Here is a 20,494-nt window from a genome sequence, read left to right as displayed (position 1 = left end):
CACACACAGATCCTCAGCAATGAGTCTCCTCTCCCAGCATCAGTCTTTTGAACAGCCTGCGACCACAACGACAAGTCTGGACAGCAGCCTACTGACTCCACTGCTATTCAACAGGCTCACACACACACCTCATACAGCATCCAGTTAACTAGAAGGAATCACCAGGCATATGTTTGAGGTTAGTTATTCATTATGAAACAGTTAAAGTGTTTAAGTATCACATCAAGTGTGGGGTATAAGTGGAAGACTCCAGTGGTTTAGACACTACACTCAAATGTATCTACTTTCCAACCTATTAAGAGGAAGTTAATGTCAGGGCAGACAGACACCCACGGCTCTCGTAGAAGTACTCAAACGCTCATTGATACAACGACTGCGCGCTTCCTCAACAATATGTTGCATTGAAATGAACTGGGAAGTCTTTCTACAAACAAACAGTTTATTGAATGATCATCAACTGTACATTATGTTCAGTGCTGACAGTTTTGCTACATACTTTGGTTGTGAATTGGAGACCCTCACATTTCACCCCTCGTTATGACTGAAGGAAAGGCGGGTATTGGGGCGCAGTGAACAATTTGAGTGTTCCCCCCAACAGCTGATTGGTGGAGGAGGATATTCCCCTTAGACACAGAGCATCTTACCCTCAGCACCATTTGGGCACCAAACAGATCCGCGTACAGAAGCACCTTCATCCTACTCGGTACTGAACATTATGTAGATGCTGGTCACAATGCTAACTTCTGTTTTACATTTGGAAAGATCCTAATAGCCAACCCTAGCACTTAACAGGCACTGTATATCGACTGGAATCCAAGTCCGGTTATGATGATGTACTGATAAATGAGGATAGAGGATCAAATCAATGGATTCCATAGAAGCATGTTCTCCTTAACCCCCCCGTCTAGATGACCCTGTGGGTTATGAACTGGGGACGCGGTCGATAAGCCCAGTCTGTCAGCCCGTACTAGTTCAGATTGTGTCCATCCAGTCATATGAACTGGGGACGCGGCCGATAAGCCCAGTCTGTCAGCCCGTAATAGTAATAATCCAGTAGTATTGAAGTCCATCGTTCAACATCAACCAGACGACCCAAAACACACAAAAGAGACGGGTCATAAAAGGGCACAGAGAAAGTAGTAGTTAGTTTCTTTAATATGGTTTTAATTTACATTGTTCTCCTCCTCTCGCCGATCCCCCAGTCTCCTTGATAGGCCGGTCCAAGCGGGGGTCCTGTGGTATTCCACGGAGTTCCGTGGCTCTGCCTGAGCCGGCAGGCTCCACTTCCCAGACATTTTCGTAGCTCCAAAAAAAAGGGCACCATCCCAAAACTCACATTTGAATCTCCACAAACATGTTCTGGTTGACCATTTGGTTTTTGGAGAGACTTTTCCATTTGATTTGGAAAAAGGTCAGGCTGGAGAACGTGCTTCAACACCCTCAAAAAAAAAAATCCTTAAAAAAAAAAATGCTTATTCTACTTTCTGTTCTCCCTTGAATATCAAGCAGAAGGGAGAGGCCGAAAGCAAAAACGTCACAAGTACACCAGGACATGAAAATAGATATATATATTTATAATATATATATAAAATGTCTTTATTACTCCATTATGTACAATTTTCACAAGACGTCCAGGGAGCAACTGTTGTAAAGACAAAGCACCGCTTCATCCAGTCACATTACAGAAACATTCATCACCTTAAAAAATAAACCCTCCAAAAACAGGCCCAGGAACAGATCAAAAAACAGCAAGACAATTTACATCTTCAGTGCCCATTGGTTTACAGTCTGCACCCGATAGCCAATCATAGCCAGGCCAACTGCCAAGCAGAGTTCATGGTGCCTTCTGAGCACCAATCCGGGAGCCGACATGGTCTGTAGTCCAATCCCTGGTGGTCTTTGAGGTTAGGGGGTGTGGTGAGTGAAGTAAGAGGAGGAGGAGGGGCTAGCAGCTCCCCTCGTCAGACCACTAGGAGGAGGGGTCAAACTGGTGTTTCTAGTAGATCACCTCGTACACTGTGGCCTTCTTGTCTCCAGAGCCCGTCACGATGTACTTGTCGTCTGCAGAGATGTCGCAGCTCAGGACGGAAGAGGACTCCTTTGACTGTTGAGGTAAAGGGTAAAAAACACGTTAGCGATCCTATTCAGAGCACGTCATGTGTTTGCCTGAACTAAACGTGTCCAAAGTGACCATCTGTCTTGGTTGGTCTGAAAGACAATTCTCTGAACAATACTGCTAGCCACTTTAAACTATGCCACTTTGTTTACATACCCTACATTACTCATCTCATATGTATATACTGTACTCGATACCATCTACTGCATCTTGCCTATGCCGTTCTGTACCATCACTCATTCATATATCTTTATGTACATATTCTTTATCCCTTTACACTTGTGTGTATAAGGTAGTAGTTTTGGAATTGTTAGTTAGATTACTCGTTGGTTATTACTGAATTGTCGGAACTAGAAGCACAAGCATTTCGCTACACTCGCAATAACATCTGCTAACCATGTGTATGTGTGACAAATAACATCTGCTGACCATGTGTATGTGTGACCAATAACATCTGTTGACCATGTGTATGTGTGACCAATAACATCTGTTGACCATGTGTGTATGTGACCAATAACATCTGTTGACCATGTGTGTGTGACCAACATCTGTTGACCATGTGTAACATCTGTGACCATGTGTGTATGTGACCAATAACATCTGCTGACCATGTGTATGTGACCAATAACCATCTGTTGACCATGTGTATGTGTGACCAATGTTGACCATGTGTACCAATAACATCTGTTGACCATGTGTGACCAATAACATCTGTTGACCATGTGTATGTGACCAATAACATCTGTGACCATGTGTATGTGACCAATAACATCTGTTGACCATGTGTGACCAATAACATCTGTTGACCATGTGACCATGTGTATGTGACCAATAACATCTGTGACCATGATGTGTGACCAATAACATCTGCTGACCATGTGTATGTGTGACCAATAACATCTGTTGACCATGTGTATGTGACCAATAACATCTGTGACCATGTGTATGTGACCAATAACATCTGTTGACCATGTGTATGTGTGACCAATAACATCTGTTGACCATGTGTATGTGTGACCAACCAACATCTGTTGACCATGTGTATGTGTGACCAATAACATCTGTTGACCATGTGTATGTGTGACCAATAACATCTGTTGACCATGTGTATGTGTGACCATGTGTACCCAATAACATCTGTTGACCATGTGTATGTGTGACCAATAACATCTGTTGACCATGTGTATGTGTGACCAATAACATCTGTGTGACCATGTGACCATGTGTGTGACCAATAACATCTGTTGACCATGTGTATGTGTGACCAATAACATCTGTTGACCATGTGTATGTGACCAATAACATCTGTTGACCATGTGTATGTGTGACCAATAACATCTGTTGACCATGTGTATGTGTGACCAATAACATCTGTTGACCATGTGTATGTGTGACCAATAACATCTGTTGACCATGTGTATGTGTGACCAATAACATCTGTTGACCATGTGTATGTGTGACCAATAACATCTGTTGACCATGTGTATGTGTGACCAATAACATCTGTTGACCATGTGTGTGTGTAACCAATAACATCTGTTAACCATGTGTATGTGTGACCAATAACATCTGTTAACCATGTGTGTGTAACCAATAACATCTGTTAACTGTGTATGTGACCAATAACATCTGTTAACCATGTGTATGTGTGACCAATAACATCTGTTAACCATGTGTATGTGACCAATAACATCTGTTAACCATGTGTATGTGTGACCAATAACATCTGTTAACCATGTGTATGTGTAACCAATAACATCTGTTAACCATGTGTATGTGTGACCAATAACATCTGTTAACCATGTGTGACCAATAACATCTGTTAACCATGTGTATGTGTGACCAATAACATCTGTTAACCATGTGTATGTGACAAATAAATTTGATTTGATTGCTTCTGATTTCCAGATTACACCTGACAGTGGTAGCTGGGGTTTCCATGCTGCTGGTCATGTCCCAGGATTGTGAGCATCTATGCATGTTTGAGAGTGTGTATATTCATGTGTGTGTTATTGATTGGAGTACCTGGAATATGCTGGCACCGTACGGAGTCCTCCAGGCATTCAAGAGGTTGTCCTTCCCCGTGCTCACAAACCATTTACCTTTAAACACAGGACATGATATATGAGCGCAGAGTCCAGGTTGCCCTCACTGGTCATGTCCCAGGATTGTGAGCATCTATGCATGTTTGACATGTGGCCTGCACAAGAGGCATTCAAGAGGTTGTCTCCCGTGCTCACAAACCATTTACCAAACACAGGACATGATATATGAGCAAGTCCACATGGTTTAAGATTTAGTAGCTAACCCAATACAACTGATGTGGGGCAGTTGGTATTACTTGTTGGTACAGTAGAAGTACCAACTAAACAATGTGGTTCAATTCCTTGAGAAAATAGGTTTCTACGCTTGAACTACATAAACAGAGGTTAGAAATGACGTCTAGCACCCTGGACATGTTTCTTACCACAGTAGGCGAACTTCAGCGAGAGGACGCAGCTCTCATGCAGGTGGAGCTGGTACTTGTCCGGCTTGGTGTGATGGAGAACCTCCACGTTGCTGCTCTCCATGCCCACTGCCAGCCACTCCCCTGTGGGGCAGTAGCCTAGAGAGAAGATCTGGGAGGAGACGGGAGGTGGGGGTGAACCAGGGCAAAATAGAGTGTGTGTGTGTGTGTGTGTGTGTGTGGATGCAGCGGTACACGGCAAAGGTATGTTGTCGAACTGTTCGGTACACCCCCTACGGTTCAATATGCACACGTGAACGGTGGAATTACGATACGCCTGTCATTTCCAACACGTGCTCATTGCGCTGACTACAGGCACGTTGTACATTCAGATCCGCAGAACCAGACACACAGCTTGTGGTCGTTAAGGGGCGCCTGATGGCCGACAAACTTTACTTAACAGCAATGTCTCAAAATGTGGCAACCGCAGTGACAGCAACCCCCCTCCCCCTTAAACAACCAATGGACGATTTGCACTGACATCTCAGTAGGAAACCTCCCTAAAGGGGCCCCATGAAGAGAGAGGAAACTAAAAACAAATATTCTCTCAGCTCCCAACGTGACAATGGGGAGACAGAGAGACGCACATCTGAAGAGACACCGGCGTCAAAGCTACCTCACTGACGGTTCACTATGTACTGGTCTGACGGTTCACTATGTACTGGTCTGACGGTTCACTATGTACTGGTCTGACGGTTCACTATGTACTGGTCTGACGGTTCACTATGTACTGGTCTGACGGTTCACTATGTACTGGTCTGACGGTTCACTATGTACTGGTCTGACGGTTCACTATGTACTGGTCTGACGGTTCACTATGTACTGGTCTGGGAGATCTATGTGTTGCAAACTCGGCCCCTGTATGAGAGTCATACAAGCGCACACTTAGCCCTAGAATTAATGAATGCTGTGACTGATTGGAAGCTAGAGAGACCAAATATCACAATCCCAGCCACTACAGATAACGCACAAAACATAGTGAACGCCATCCGAGAAGCTGATGGGTTTGGGCCCCACCTTGGCAAAGCAGCTACAGCTTGTCAAAGCTAAGAAGCACTTTTCATTGTATTCTCCCCTTGCTGTCATACAGTAGAGACAGAAACCAGGCAGTCAGTCATGTTGACATTTTTCTGAATGGAACGTTTCAGGCTAAATAAAGGGTTTAAAGTGTGATGTGTTTATTCTTTTTCTTAAATGTAAATATCCCGAAACCGTACTGAACCGTGGGCCCACTGTACCGTTGCATCCCCCGTGTGTGTGTGTGTGTGTGTGTGTGTGTGTGTGTGTGTGTGTGTGTGTGTGTGTGTGTGCGTGTGTGTGTGTGTGTGTGTGTGTGTGTGTGTGTGTGTGTGTGCGTGCGTGCGTGTGTGTGTGTGTGTGTGTGTGTGTGTGTGTGTGTGTGTGTGTGTGCGTGCGTGCGTGCGTGCGTAAACATAAATACGAGCGTACCTGGGAGGTGAAGTCATGCTGCTGGAGCTGGCGACCCTCCCTCAGGTCCCATGAGCGGACGGTGTTGTCCAGACCTCCGGTCCACAGCTTGGTCCCGTCGTGGGAGATGTCGATACAGCTGGCGCCGTCCGTGTGGCCCTGGAACTGCCTACAACACCCAGCAAACACCGTGGACTTAGCCAAGTGATTCCACTCACGCTGTGGACATTTCAATGTAATCCCACTCCAATCATTACTGCTACTCCATTACTGCTAAAATCACATGGGCAGTAGTACATCCCTCCCAGCCACAACCAGTCCTCTACTCTCTTCAGATGGATCACTCACCTGACCAGGGTCTGGTTGTGCAGGTCCCAGACGGCGATGTTCCCATCACTGCAGCAGGAGAAGCAGACTTTGGCGTCGGGGGAGATGGCCAGTGCGTAGCAGGCGGGGGCCGAGGAGGTGAGCTCCGCCTTGATACGTGGCGTCGGAGAGGCCAGGTCCCAGATGGTCAGCGTGCTGGCCTCACCGCCCACAATCAGGGTGCGGCCATCAGGGAGGAGCTTACAGGAGCGGATGTAGTTGTCCCTGTTCTGGAGACAGAGAGGGAGCCAGTTAACACGTGGGCTTCAGCCAGTTATCATGATAATAGCAGGTATCGTGAGACACATAAATGTATTGCTAAATATTGCTATACTGTTGGAGCTAGGAACACAGCCGTTTCACTACACCCGCAATAACATCTGATAAATAATGTATGAGACCAATAAAATGTGATTTAATTTAAAAGCAGGTGTGGCGACTCCAACCCCATTGGATGAATTGAACGGATGTAGGTGGAGCAGTATCTCCATAGGGATGCTGGTTGTGAACATCACAAAAGCTCTGACGAAGGCCTTGAGGTCAATACATAAAGCTTAAGAGAGCCGCGACCCTAGCGAGAGAGAGCCGCGACCCCAGCGAGAGCCATGACCCCAGCGAGAGAGAGCCGACCCCAGCGAGAGAGAGCCGCCCCAGCGAGAGAGCCGCGACCCCAGCGAGAGAGCCGCGACCCCAGCGAGAGCCATGACCCCAGCGAGAGCCATGACCCCAGCGAGAGCCGCGACCCCAGCGAGAGAGAGCCGCGACCCGAGAGAGAGCCGCGAGCGAGAGCCACGACCCCAGCGAGAGCCATGACCCCAGCGAGAGCCGTGTGCAGGTTTCTTCTTTTTCCTCATCTTATTCAACTGTTAAAATGCACCTGCAACAAAGACAGCTCAGATGTGGCTTTGGAAGCAGGTGTGAGGATAAAAGCATCAGAGTGTGTTTGAGTATGGCTTCCCTCAGCTGTGGTGTGTGGAGCGAGACTCATTTTCAGCTTTAACAAGGGCAGAAGAGTGTTAGCTGGACTGGGTCCATGAGGCGGGTGATGTGAATGACAGATCAATAGAGGGCCGGGGCTCTCAGATGAATTAAACAGCTTGCTGATGACTATATAAGACCTGGTCACAAAGCCAGCACTCTCCCTCTGCTCCTTCCCCCTCTCCAAAGTGGCCAGGAGACAGTATCAAACTGATGAATGGGGAGGATGGGAGAATGACTAATGGGGTGGGTAATGGCAAACGGGGGCAGGACGATCAGAAGATCATTACTTTAGGTCTTTTTCAAAAACGTCACACACAGGGCCGACGAACAAGATGCTGTGCCTTGAATTATTACATTCACAAGAGCAGAAGGAGGGAGAGGCTGGATGTGGGGTTCAGAGGGCTGGATGTGGGGTTCAGAGGGCTGGATGTGGGGTTCAGAGGGCTGGTTCAGAGGGCTGGATGTGGGGTTCAGAGGGCTGGATGTGGGGTTCAGAGGGCTGGGATTTCAGAGGGCTGGGATGTGGGGTCAGAGGGCTGGGATGTGGGGTTCAGAGGGCTGGGATGTGGGGTTCAGAGGGCTGGGATGTGGGGTTCAGAGGGCTGGGATGTGGGGTTCAGAGGGCTGGATGTGGGGTTCAGAGGGCTGGATGTGGGGATGTCAGTGGATGTGGGGTTCAGAGGGCTGGGGGTTCATGGATGGGGGCTGGATTCAGAGGGCTGGATGTGGGGTTCAGAGGGCTGGATGTGGGGTTCAGAGGGCTGGATGTGGGGTTCAGAGGGCTGGATGTGGGGTTCAGAGGGCTGGATGTGGGGTTCAGAGGGCTGGATGTGGGGTTCAGAGGGCTGGTTCAGAGGGCTGGATGTGGGGTTCAGAGGGCTGGATGTGGGGTTCAGAGGGCTGGATGTGGGGTTCAGAGGGCTGGATGTGGGGTTCAGAGGGCTGGATGTGGGGTTCAGAGGGCTGGATGGGGGTTCAGAGGGCTGGATGTGGGGTTCAGAGGGCTGGATGTGGGGTTCAGAGGGCTGGATGTGGGGTTCAGGGGCTGGATGTGGGGTTCAGAGGGCTGGATGTGGGGTTCAGAGGGGATGGGGGTTCAGAGGGCTGGATGTGGGGTTCAGAGGGCTGGATGTGGGGTTCAGAGGGCTGGTTCAGAGGGCTGGATGTGGGGTTCAGAGGGCTGGATGTGGGGTTCAGAGGGGATGGGGGGTTCAGAGGGTGGATGTGGGGTTCAGAGGGCTGGTGTCAGATGTGGGGGCTGGATGTGGGGTTCAGAGGGCTGGATGTGGGGTTCAGAGGGCTGGATGTGGGGTTCAGAGGGCTGGATGTGGGGTTCAGAGGGTGGATGTGGGGTTCAGAGGGCTGGTTCAGAGGGTGGATGTGGGGTTCAGAGGGCTGGTTCAGAGGGCTGGATGTGGGGTTCAGAGGGCTGGTTTCAGGGGGGCTGGATGTGGGGTTCAGAGGGCTGGATGTGGGGTTCAGAGGGCTGGTTCAGATGGGGGTGGGGCTGGTTCAGAGGGCTGGATGTGGGGTTCAGAGGGCTGGATGAGGGGCTGGATGTGGGGTTCAGAGGGCTGGTTCAGAGGGTGGATGTGGGGTTCAGAGGGCTGGATGTGGGGTTCAGAGGGTGGATGTGGGGTTCAGAGGGCTGGTTCAGAGGGCTGGATTTGGGGTTCAGAGGGCTGGATGTGGGGTTCAGAGGCTGGATGTGGGGTTCAGGGGCTGGTCAGAGGGTGGATGTGGGGTGGGGTTCAGAGGGGGATGGGGTTCAGAGGGCTGGATGTGGGGTTCAGGGGCTTCAGAGGGTGGATGTGGGGTGGGGTTCAGAGGGTGGATTCAGATGTGGGGGGTTCAGAGGGCTGGATGTGGGGGGTTCAGAGGGCTGGATGTGGGGTTTCAGAGGGTGGATGTGGGGTTCAGAGGGCTGGTTCAGAGGGCTGGTTCAGAGGGCTGGATGTGGGGTTCAGAGGCTGGGTGGGGTTCAGAGGGCTGGATGTGGGGTTCAGAGGGTGGATGTGGGGTTCAGAGGGCTGGATGTGGGGGTTCAGAGGGCTGGATGTGGGGTTCAGGGTTCAGAGGGGATGGAGAGGCTGGATGTGGTGGGGTTCAGAGGGTGGATGTGGGGTTCAGAGGGATGGGTCAGAGGGTGGATGGGTGGGGTTCAGAGGGTGGATGTGGGGGGTTCAGAGGGTGGATGTGGTGGGGTTCAGAGGGTGGATGTGGTGGGGTTCAGAGGGTGGATGTGGTGGGGTTCAGAGGGTGGATGTGGTGGGGTTCAGAGGGTGGATGTGGTGGGGTTCAGAGGGTGGATGTGGTGGGGTTCAGAGGGGGATGTGGATGAGGGTGGATGGGGGTTCAGAGGGTGGATGTGGTGGGGTTCAGAGGGTGGATGTGGTGGGGTTCAGAGGGGATGTGGTGGGGTTCAGAGGCTGGATGTGGTGGGGTTCAGAGGGTGGATGTGGTGGTTCAGAGGGTGGATGTGGTGGGGTTCAGAGGGTGGATGTGGTGGGGTTCAGAGGGTGGATGTGGGGTTCAGAGGCTGGATGTGGGGGGTTCAGAGGCTGGATGTGGGGGGTTCAGAGGCTGGATGTGGGGTTCAGAGGCTGGATGTGGGGTTCAGAGGCTGGATGTGGGGTTCAGAGGCTGGATGTGGGGTTCAGAGGCTGGATGTGGGGTTCAGAGGGCTGGATGTGGGGTTCAGAGGCTGGATGTGGGGTTCAGAAGGGCTGGATGTGTGGGGTTCAAAAATACTTTTTACATTTTTTTTGGGGTTCAGGGGGATGTGGGGTTCATCTGTACTTTAGAGGCTGGATGTTTATAGGCTGGATGTGGGGTTTTGGACAGACTGGATCTACTGGATGTGGGGTTCATGGATTCCTAGATGAAACGGTAACGTACTTTTTACATTTTTTTTTAGGGGGGGGGCATCTGTACTTTACTATTTATATTTTTTACAACTTCTACTCCACTATATTCCTAATGAAACTAACGTACTTTCTACTCCACTATATTCCTAATGAAACTAACGTACTTTCTACTCCACTATATTCCTAATGAAACTAACGTACTTTCTACTCCACTATATTCCTAATGAAACTAACGTACTTTCTACTCCATACATTTTCCATGCCACCCAAAAGTACGAAACATTTTGAATGCTCAGGAGGACAGGAAAATGGTCTAATTCAAGCACAGAGAAAATCCCTGGTCATACATCAGCCCTATGAAGAGCATCCTCTGTGCCCATCAGTGGGCTTGGTATCTCAGTCCATGTCTCATGATAACCGTCACAGTATCATCTCAGATACAAGGCTAGCTTGTTCAGCTTGGCTATCCTGTTAGCTAGCATACAGCCCAGCCAACCTAAGTTATAGCCTTCGTCCCATATTGACTGTTGTTATGCCTTACACCATTATAACAATGACATGATCATTCAGCAGATGGCTTTATCCACAGTGACAGTCATCCAGTTGAAACAGCACCAGTCAAAAGACTGGACACACCTACTCGTTCAAGGGTTTTTCTTTATTTGGACTATTTTCTACATTGTAGAATAAGTGAAGACATCAACATTATGAAATAACACATATGGAATCATGTAGTAACCAAAAAAACCCTTGAATGAGTAGGTGTGTCCAAACGCTAACGGCTCCTTACCAGGCAGTCCAGTTGGGACACGGGACTCTTGCTGCCCGGCTGGCTGATGTCCCAGATCTTAACGCAGCCCTTGCCACCGGTGTAGACGTGGCGCGTGGGGTTGCTGATGGTGACGGCGCACACCACCTCGCCGTGGCTCAGCGTGTTGATCTGGCGAGCGTGGCGTGGGATGCCCGGGCCTATGAGAGCGTCCGGGGGAAAGGGCACCGGCTGCATCTGGCCGTCGGCGCTCACATGAAAGGAGTAGGCACTACCGTGGGGGAGAAAGGGCAGTTGTTTTGAGACTAAATGAAACCTGGAACCAAAATGTTGGACTCTGGTGATAAACAGTTTAAATAAAGAGTGGGTTTGGAGACTTACGGCTTCCCTCCAGAGATGGATGTGAGACTGGCTTGCAGACCTGGTCTCATGTGGGAGTGAGGGTCAAACCCCGCCTGGGAAAACAGACAGCATGTTAACATGAACAAACAGTGGAAAGCCTATCCATGCAGCCAACTAGGCTAAATGTTCAAACAGGAAACCTAGCATCACTGCCTCTGTAGCGTCAAATAAGACAGGGGCACTCTAGTACTATTTCAGAAGGTCTGATCACACAAATGTCCTATGTGGCAAAACCCCCACCTCACAACCCAATGCCACCCAAAACAGCTCACACCCATCTTGTTGGCAGAGAGATAGTTTTGCAGTTTTAAGTTACATTGTTCGTAATTCTATACATGCTGCATTGGGCAGAGATTTCTGTTGCTGTTTTAAAGCGAATTTCCTGCAATTCTAGGTATTTTTCCAGGTCTTGTTTGCGTTTATAAACTAGGTGGTTCAGACCATATACAACGGTTGGGATGGCAGGGTAGTCTAGTGGTTGGAGCTCTGAATGCTGACAGCTGTGGTATATCAGACCATATACAACGGTTGGGATGGCAGGGTAGTCTAGTGGTTGGAGCTCTGAATGCTGACAGCTGTGGTATATCAGACCATATACAACGGTTGGGATGGCAGGGTAGTCTAGTGGTTGGAGCTCTGAATGCTGACAGCTGTGGTATATCAGACCATATACAACGGTTGGGATGGCAGGGTAGTCTAGTGGTTGGAGCTCTGAATGCTGACAGCTGTGGTATATCAGACCATATACAACGGTTGGGATGGCAGGGTAGTCTAGTGGTTGGAGCTCTGAATGCTGACAGCTGTGGTATATCAGACCATATACAACGGTTGGGATGGCAGGGTAGTCTAGTGGTTGGAGCTCTGAATGCTGACAGCTGTGGTATATCAGACCATATACAACGGTTGGGATGGCAGGGTAGTCTAGTGGTTGGAGCTCTGAATGCTGACAGCTGTGGTATATCAGACCATATACAACGGTTGGGATGGCAGGGTAGTCTAGTGGTTGGAGCTCTGAATGCTGACAGCTGTGGTATATCAGACCATATACAACGGTTGGGATGGCAGGGTAGTCTAGTGGTTGGAGCTCTGAATGCTGACAGCTGTGGTATATCAGACCATATACAACGGTTGGGATGGCAGGGTAGTCTAGTGGTTGGAGCTCTGAATGCTGACAGCTGTGGTATATCAGACCATATACAACGGTTGGGATGGCAGGGTAGTCTAGTGGTTGGAGCTCTGAATGCTGACAGCTGTGGTATATCAGACCATATACAACGGTTGGGATGGCAGGGTAGTCTAGTGGTTGGAGCTCTGAATGCTGACAGCTGTGGTATATCAGACCATATACAACGGTTGGGATGGCAGGGTAGTCTAGTGGTTGGAGCTCTGAATGCTGACAGCTGTGGTATATCAGACCATATACAACGGTTGGGATGGCAGGGTAGTCTAGTGGTTGGAGCTCTGAATGCTGACAGCTGTGGTATATCAGACCATATACAACGGTTGGGATGGCAGGGTAGTCTAGTGGTTGGAGCTCTGAATGCTGACAGCCGTGGTATATCAGACCATATACAACGGTTGGGATGGCAGGGTAGTCTAGTGGTTGGAGCTCTGAATGCTGACAGCCGTGGTATATCAGACCATATACAACGGTTGGGATGGCAGGGTAGTCTAGTGGTTGGAGCTCTGAATGCTGACAGCTGTGGTATATCAGACCATATACAACGGTTGGGATGGCAGGGTAGTCTAGTGGTTGGAGCTCTGAATGCTGACAGCTGTGGTATATCAGACCATATACAACGGTTGGGATGGCAAGTCAGTGGTTGGAGCTCTGAATGCTGACAGCTTGGTATATCAGACCATATACAACGGTTGGGATGGCAGGGTAGTCTAGTGGTTGGAGCTCTGAATGCTGACAGCTGTGGTATATCAGACCATATACAACGGTTGGGATGGCAGGGTAGTCTAGTGGTTGGAGCTGGAGCTGTGAATGCCATGACAATGGTTGGGATGCTGTGGTATATCAGACCATATACAATGGTTGGGATGGCAGGGTAGTCTAGTGGTTGGAGCTCTGAATGCTGACAGCTGTGGTATATCAGACCATATACAACGGTTGGGATGGCAGGGTAGTCTAGTGGTTGGAGCTCTGAATGCACAGCTGTTTTGACAGTATATCAGCCATCAGCGTGTTGGGATGGCAGGGTAGTCTAGTGGTTGGAGCTTGAATGCTGACAATATCAGACCATATACAACGGTTGGGATGGCAGGGTAGTCTAGTGGTTGGAGCTCTGAATGCTGACAGCTTGGTATATCAGACCATATACAACGGTCATATGGCAGGGTAGTAAGTGGTTGGAGCTCTGAATGCTGACAGCTGTGGTAATCAGACCATATACAACGGTTGGGATGGCAGGGTAGTCTAGTGGTTGGAGCTCTGAATGCTGACAGCTGTGGTATATCAGACCATATACAAACGGTTGGGATGGCAGGGTAGTCTAGTGGTTGGAGCTCTGAATGCTGACAGCTGTGGTATATCAGACCATATACAACGGTTGGATGGCAGGGTAGTCTAGTGGTTGGAGCCTGAATGCTGACAGCTGTGGTATATCAGACCATATACAACGCCTGGGATGGCAGGGTAGCTAGTGGTTGGAGCAGAATGCTGACAGCTGTGGTATATCAGACCATATACAACGGTTGGGATGGCAGGGTAGTCTAGTGGTTGGAGCTCTGAATGCTGATCAGCTGTGGTATATCAGACCATATACAACGGTTGGGATGGCAGGGTAGTCTAGTGGTTGGAGCTCTGAATGCTGACAGCTGTGGTATATCAGACCATATACCGGTTGGGATGGCAGGGTAGTCTAGTGGTTGGAGCTCTGAATGCTGACAGCTGTGGTATATCAGACCATATACTTGGGATGGCAGGGTAGTCTAGTGGTTGGAGCTCTGAATGCTGACAGCTGTGGTATATCAGACCATATACAACGGTTGGGATGGCAGGGTAGTCTAGTGGTTGGAGCTCTGAATGCTGACAGCTGTGGTATATCAGACCATATACAACGGTTGGGATGGCAGGGTAGTCTGTGGTTGGAGCTCTGAATGCTGACAGCTGTGGTATATCAGACCATATACAACGGTTGGGATGGCAGGGTAGTCTAGTGGTTGGAGCTCTGAATGCTGACAGCTGTGGTATATCAGACCATATACAACGGTTGGGATGGCAGGGTAGTCTAGTGGTTGGAGCTCTGAATGCTGACAGCTGTGGTATATCAGACCATATACAACGGTTGGGATGGCAGGGTAGTCTAGTGGTTGGAGCTCTGAATGCTGACAGCTGTGGTATATCAGACCATATACAACGGTTGGGATGGCAGGGTAGTCTAGTGGTTGGAGCTCTGAATGCTGACAGCTGTGGTATATCAGACCATATACAATGGTTGGGATGGCAGGGTAGTCTAGTGGTTGGAGCTCTGAATGCTGACAGCTGTGGTATATCAGACCATATACAACGGTTGGGATGGCAGGGTAGTCTAGTGGTTGGAGCTCTGAATGCTGACAGCTGTGGTATATCAGACCATATACAACGGTTGGGATGGCAGGGTAGTCTAGTGGTTGGAGCTCTGAATGCTGACAGCTGTGGTATATCAGACCATATACAACGGTTGGGGTGGCAGGGTAGTCTAGTGGTTGGAGCTCTGAACGATGACAGCTGTGGTATATCAGACCATATACAACGGTTATGACAACACGTGTTTTTACTGCTCTAATTACATTGGTAACCAGTTTATAAACGCAATAAGGCACCTTGGGGGTTCGTGATATATGGCCAATATACCGCGGCTAAGGGCTGTGTTCAGGCACTCCTCATTGCGTCGTTCATAAGAACAGCCCTAAGCCGTGGTATATTGGCCACATACCACACCCGCTTGGCTCTTATTGCTTAATTAAACGATACCAGGGGTCGAAGCCTGACCTAGTTCAGTAGTACTAGTAGAAACCCGCGGTCCGTATTGAACCAGTTATGAGTATGTAGGACACAAGGGGAATTCTTACTCTCATTTCATACAGTGCTGTGGATTCTACATTCCTTCGCCCAGGTTTGTGGTAACGGTGTAAAAGGGCAGCTTGCTAATGCTAATGAGAGCCTGGGAGATTCACACACACAGAAGTGTTTTGACAGAGTTGTTATTCCCCTCCCTTGTAGCACCAGACATCAAAGCAGTGGAGTTAGGCAATAGAAACCTTGGAGTTAGCTAACAATTTACACAGAGAGGAGAGAAATTATTTTTTATGTATTTCTAAAGAAATATTGAAAAAGTGAACTATTGAAATAGGAAATTCATTGTAAATTATCTGCTAGTCATATTAGCATAAGTCTTCTAGCCGACAGCCGTGTTGGCTAACTCAACGGTGGAGCTGCTGAGACGTGAGTCTGATGTACGTTTGCATGTGTGTGTTTGGGTGAACACCTTTTCTTTCATCTTCCTGTGTCGTATCAGTAACTGTAGCCTGTGTCGTATCAGTAACTGTAGCCTGTGTCGTATCAGTAACTGTAGCCTGTGTCGTATCAGTAACTGTAGCCTGTGTCGTATCAGTAACTGTAGCCTGTGTCGTATCAGTAACTGTAGCCTGTGTGCCTGTGTCAGTAAACTGTAGCCTGTGTCCCTGTGTAACTGTAGCCTGTGTCGTATCAGTAACTGTAGCCTGTGTCGTATCAGTAACTGTAGCCTGTGTCGTATCAGTAACTGTAGCCTGTGTCGTATCAGTAACTGTAGCCTGTGTCGTATCAGTAACTGTAGCCTGTGTCGTATCAGTAACTGTAGCCTGTGCCGTATCAGTAACTGTAGCCTGTGTCGTATCAGTAACTGTAGCCTGTGTCGTATCAGTAACTGTAGCCTGTGTCGTATCAGTAACTGTAGCCTGTGTCGTATCAGTAACTGTAGCCTGTGTCGTATCAGTAACTGTAGCCTGTGTCGTGTCAGTAACTGTAGCCTGTGTCGTGTCAGTAACTGTAGCCTGTGTCGTATTAGTAACTGTAGCCTGTGTCTGTAGTGTCGTATCAGTAACTGTAGCCTGTGTCGTGTCAGTAACTGTAGCCTGTGTCGTATTAGTAACTGTAGCCTGTGTCGTATGTCAGTAACTGTAGCCTGTGTCTGTATTAGTAACTGTAGCCTGTGTCGTATTAGTAACTGTAGCCTGTGTCTGTGTCGTATTAGTAACTGTAGCCTGTGTCGTATTAGTAACTGTAGCCTGTGTCGTATTAGTAACTGTAGCCTGTGTCGTATTAGTAACTGTAGCCTGTGTCCTGTGTTAGTAACTGTAGCCTGTGTCGTATTAGTAACTGTAGCCTGTGTCGTATAGTAACTGTAGCCTGTGTCGTATTAGTAACTGTAGCCTGTGTCGTATTAGTAACTGTAGCCTGTGTCGTGTTAGTAACTGTAGCCTGTGTCGTATTAGTAACTGTAGCCTGTGTCGTATTAGTAACTGTAGCCTGTGTCGTATTAGTAACTGTAGCCTGTGTCGTTTTAGTAACTGTAGCCTGTGTCGTATTAGTAACTGTAGCCTGTGTCGTGTTAGTAACTGTAGCCTGTGTCGTGTCAGTAACTGTAGCCTGTGTCTGTATCAGTAACTGTAGCCTGTGTGTAACTGTAGCCTGTGTCGTATTAGTAACTGTAGCCTGTGTCGCCTGTAACTGTAGCCTGTGTCGTATTAGTAACTGTAGCCTGTGTCCTGTGTAACTGTAGCCTGTGTAGCCTGTGTCGTATTAGTAACTGTAGCCTGTGTCGCCTGTAGCCTGTGTCGTATTAGTAACTGTAGCCTGTGTGCTGTAGCCTGTGTCGTATTAGTAACTGTAGCCTGTGTGCCTGTAGCCTGTGTCGTATTAGTAACTGTAGCCTGTGTGCCTGTGTCGTATTAGTAACTGTAGCCTGTGTGCCTGTATTAGTAACTGTAGCCTGTGTGTATTAGTAACTGTAGCCTGTGTCTGTAGCCTGTGTCGTATTAGTAACTGTAGCCTGTGTCGTATTAGTAACTGTGCCTGTGTCGTATTAGTAACTGTAGCCTGTGTGCCTGTAGCCTGTGTCGTATTAGTAACTGTAGCCTGTAGCCTGTGTCGTATTAGTAACTGTAGCCTGTGTCGTATTAGTAACTGTAGCCTGTGTCCTGTGTCGTTAGTAACTGTAGCCTGTGTGCGTATTAGTAACTGTAGCCTGTGTCGTATTAGTAACTGTAGCCTGTGTGTAGCCTGTGTCGTATTAGTAACTGTAGCCTGTGTGTATCAGTAACTGTATTGTATTAGTAACTGTAGCCTGTGTGTAGCCTGTGTCGTATTAGTAACTGTAGCCTGTGTCGTATTAGTAACTGTAGCCTGTGTCTGTAGCCTGTGTCGTATTAGTAACTGTAGCCTGTGTCGTATTAGTAACTGTAGCCTGTGTCGTTTTACTGTAGCCTGTGTCGTAACTGTAGCCTGTGTGAGCCTGTGTCGTTTAGTAACTGTAGCCTGTGTAACTGTAGCCTGTGTCGTTTTACTGTAACTGTATTAGTAACTGTAGCCTGTGTGCCTGTGTCGTTTAGTAACTGTAGCCTGTGTGACTGTATTGTGTAACTGTAGCCTGTGTGACTGTATTGTATTAGTAACTGTAGCCTGTGTGCCTGTGTCGTATTAGTAACTGTAGCCTGTGTGCCTGTGTCGTATTAGTAACTGTAGCCTGTGTGCCTGTGTCGTATTAGTAACTGTAGCCTGTGTGACTGTGTTGTATTAGTCACTGTATCCTGTGTGACTGTGTTGTATTAGTCACTGTAGCCTGTGTGACTGTGTTGTATTAGTAACTGTAGCCTGTGTGACTGTGTTGTGTTAGTAACTGTAGCCTGTGTGACTGTGTTGTGTTAGTAACTGTAGCCTGTGTGACTGTGTTGTGTTAGTAACTGTAGCCTGTGTGACTGTGTTGTATTAGTAACTGTAGCCTGTGTGACTGTGTTGTGTTAGTAACTGTAGCCTGTGTGACTGTATTGTATTAGTCACTGTAGCCTGTGTGACTGTATTGTATTAGTCACTGTAGCCTGTGTGACTGTGTTGTATTAGTCACTGTAGCCTGTGTGACTGTGTTGTATTAGTCACTGTATCCTGTGTGACTGTGTTGTATTAGTCACTGTATCCTGTGTGACTGTGTTGTATTAGTAACTGTATCCTGTGTGACTGTGTCGTATTAGTAACTGTAGCCTGTGTGACTGTGTTGTGCTAGTAACTGTAGCCTGTGTGACTGTTGTGCTAGTAACTGTAGCCTGTGTGACTGTTGTATTAGTCACTGTATCCTGTGTGACTGTATTGTATTAGTCACTGTATCCTGTGTGACTGTGTTGTATTAGTCACTGTATCCTGTGTGACTGTGTTGTATTAGTCACTGTATCCTGTGTGACTGTGTCGTATTAGTCACTGTATCCTGTGTGACTGTGTCGTATTAGTCACTGTATCCTGTGTGACTGTGTCGTATTAGTCACTGTATCCTGTGTGACTGTGTTGTATTAGTCACTGTATCCTGTGTGACTGTGTTGTGCTAGTAACTGTAGCCTGTGTGACTGTGTTGTGCTAGTAACTGTATCCTGTGTGACTGTTGTATTAGTCACTGTACTGTGTTGTATTAGTCACTGTATGTGTGACTGTGTTGTATTAGTCACTGTATCCTGTGTGACTGTGTCGTATTAGTAACTGTAGCCTGTGTGACTGTGTTGTATTAGTAACTGTAGCCTGTGTGACTGTGTTGTATTAGTCACTGTATCCTGTGTGACTGTGTATAGTAACTGTATCCTGTGTGACTGTGTATAGTAACGGTGTATAGGGAAGAGAGGCTGAATGTGAGTATGTGAGGTGAAGGGGGAGTTTTAGGGGAGCGTACCATGGGCGAGCGTCCGTACGCAGCAGCGGCCACGCTCATCTGGGGGGAGATGTGGAGGCCGGCGTAGACCCCGGGGCTGGTCAGGGAGCCGTTCATCTCGTGGTGGCCCATCATGGCGAAGGGCGTGGCGTAGGAGCCAGCTATGGACAAAGGGGTACGCAGGGCTGGAGCAGCTAGAGAGAGGGAGGAGAGAGACCGTAAGAACAACTGATTCTGTCATAGGTAAATGGGCAGACCTACAAGGAAGTTATTTTCATGTTAATATATTTGTGGTTAGCGGGCGAGTGTGTTTGTATACATGTGGGTATGAGTGTGTGTGTGAGGACTTACCCAGTGCCTCCATGCCCGAGGGCTTGCCCATGATGGGCCGTAGACCAGGGGTGGTGCTTGTGCCTGGTGTGGGGGCATCGTTACGAGGTGTGGGGGTGTTAGACTTCAGGCCCGGCGTGGATGACTTATCATTCTGACAGAGAGACTTGGTGTGATTAATGTTGCTTTATTCCAGCGTGTTCCATTGCAATTCTAAATGATGTCAATCACAAAGCAATAGAACCCCAACCCACCCACCTAGATCGCTGGCAACCCACCCACCTAGATCGCTGGCATCCCACCCACCTAGATCGCTGGCAACCCACCCACCACCCAGATCGCTGGCAACCCACCCAACCACCCAGATCGCTGGCAACCCACCCAAACCTCGCTGGCAACCCACCCAACCACCCAGATCGCTGGCAACCCACCCAACCACCCAGATCGCTGGCAACCCACCCAACCACCCAGATCGCTGGCAACCCACCCAACCACCCAGATCGCTGGCAACCCACCCAACCACCCAGATCGCTGGCAACCCCCACCACCCAGATCGCTGGCAACCCACCCAACCACCCAGATCGCTGGCAACCCACCCAACCACCCAGATCGCTGGCATGAAATGAAATCAACTGGCAACCCACCCACTCCCCCAAATGAACTGAAATCAACTTGCATCCCCCAACAAGATGAAATCAACTGGCAACCCCCCAAACAAAATGAAATTAACTGGCAACCCCAGCTACCAAGCAGCTACCAAGACACAGGGAAATAAGGACAATGAAAAAAAGACCAATAACATGTATGAGAGAGACAGGAAGAGAGACAGGAAGAGAGAGACAGGAAGAGAGA

The 20,494-nt window shown here is 48.5% G+C and overlaps 1 protein-coding gene across 7 annotated transcripts in view; it reads right to left on the bottom strand.

Annotated features, from left to right (window-relative positions):
* Positions 1-1,137: 1,137 nt before the first annotated feature.
* The window catches only part of tle3b (TLE family member 3, transcriptional corepressor b), a 68,426-nt gene continuing 49,069 nt past the window's right edge, over positions 1,138-20,494 (bottom strand). For all 7 annotated transcript variants that reach the window (XM_042317859.1, XM_042317862.1, XM_042317861.1 and 4 more), the window contains 9 exons: positions 19,664-19,796; positions 19,334-19,506; positions 11,415-11,488; positions 11,055-11,304; positions 6,399-6,646; positions 6,072-6,219; positions 4,584-4,734; positions 4,142-4,218; positions 1,138-2,104 (listed from right to left, as the gene is read on the bottom strand). In XM_042317859.1, the coding sequence (XP_042173793.1) occupies positions 1,997-2,104; positions 4,142-4,218; positions 4,584-4,734; positions 6,072-6,219; positions 6,399-6,646; positions 11,055-11,304; positions 11,415-11,488; positions 19,334-19,506; positions 19,664-19,796 (1,362 nt within the window). In that variant the 3' untranslated portion in view covers positions 1,138-1,996. The remainder of the gene's footprint in view (positions 2,105-4,141; positions 4,219-4,583; positions 4,735-6,071; positions 6,220-6,398; positions 6,647-11,054; positions 11,305-11,414; positions 11,489-19,333; positions 19,507-19,663; positions 19,797-20,494) is intronic.

The sequence above is a fragment of the Oncorhynchus tshawytscha genome, unplaced genomic scaffold (assembly GCF_018296145.1).
Source record: "Oncorhynchus tshawytscha isolate Ot180627B unplaced genomic scaffold, Otsh_v2.0 Un_scaffold_7322_pilon_pilon, whole genome shotgun sequence".
NCBI classification, from domain to species: Eukaryota; Metazoa; Chordata; class Actinopteri; order Salmoniformes; family Salmonidae; genus Oncorhynchus; species Oncorhynchus tshawytscha.
Note: the sequence above shows the minus strand (reverse complement) of the source record. Positions and strands in the feature narration are given on the sequence as shown.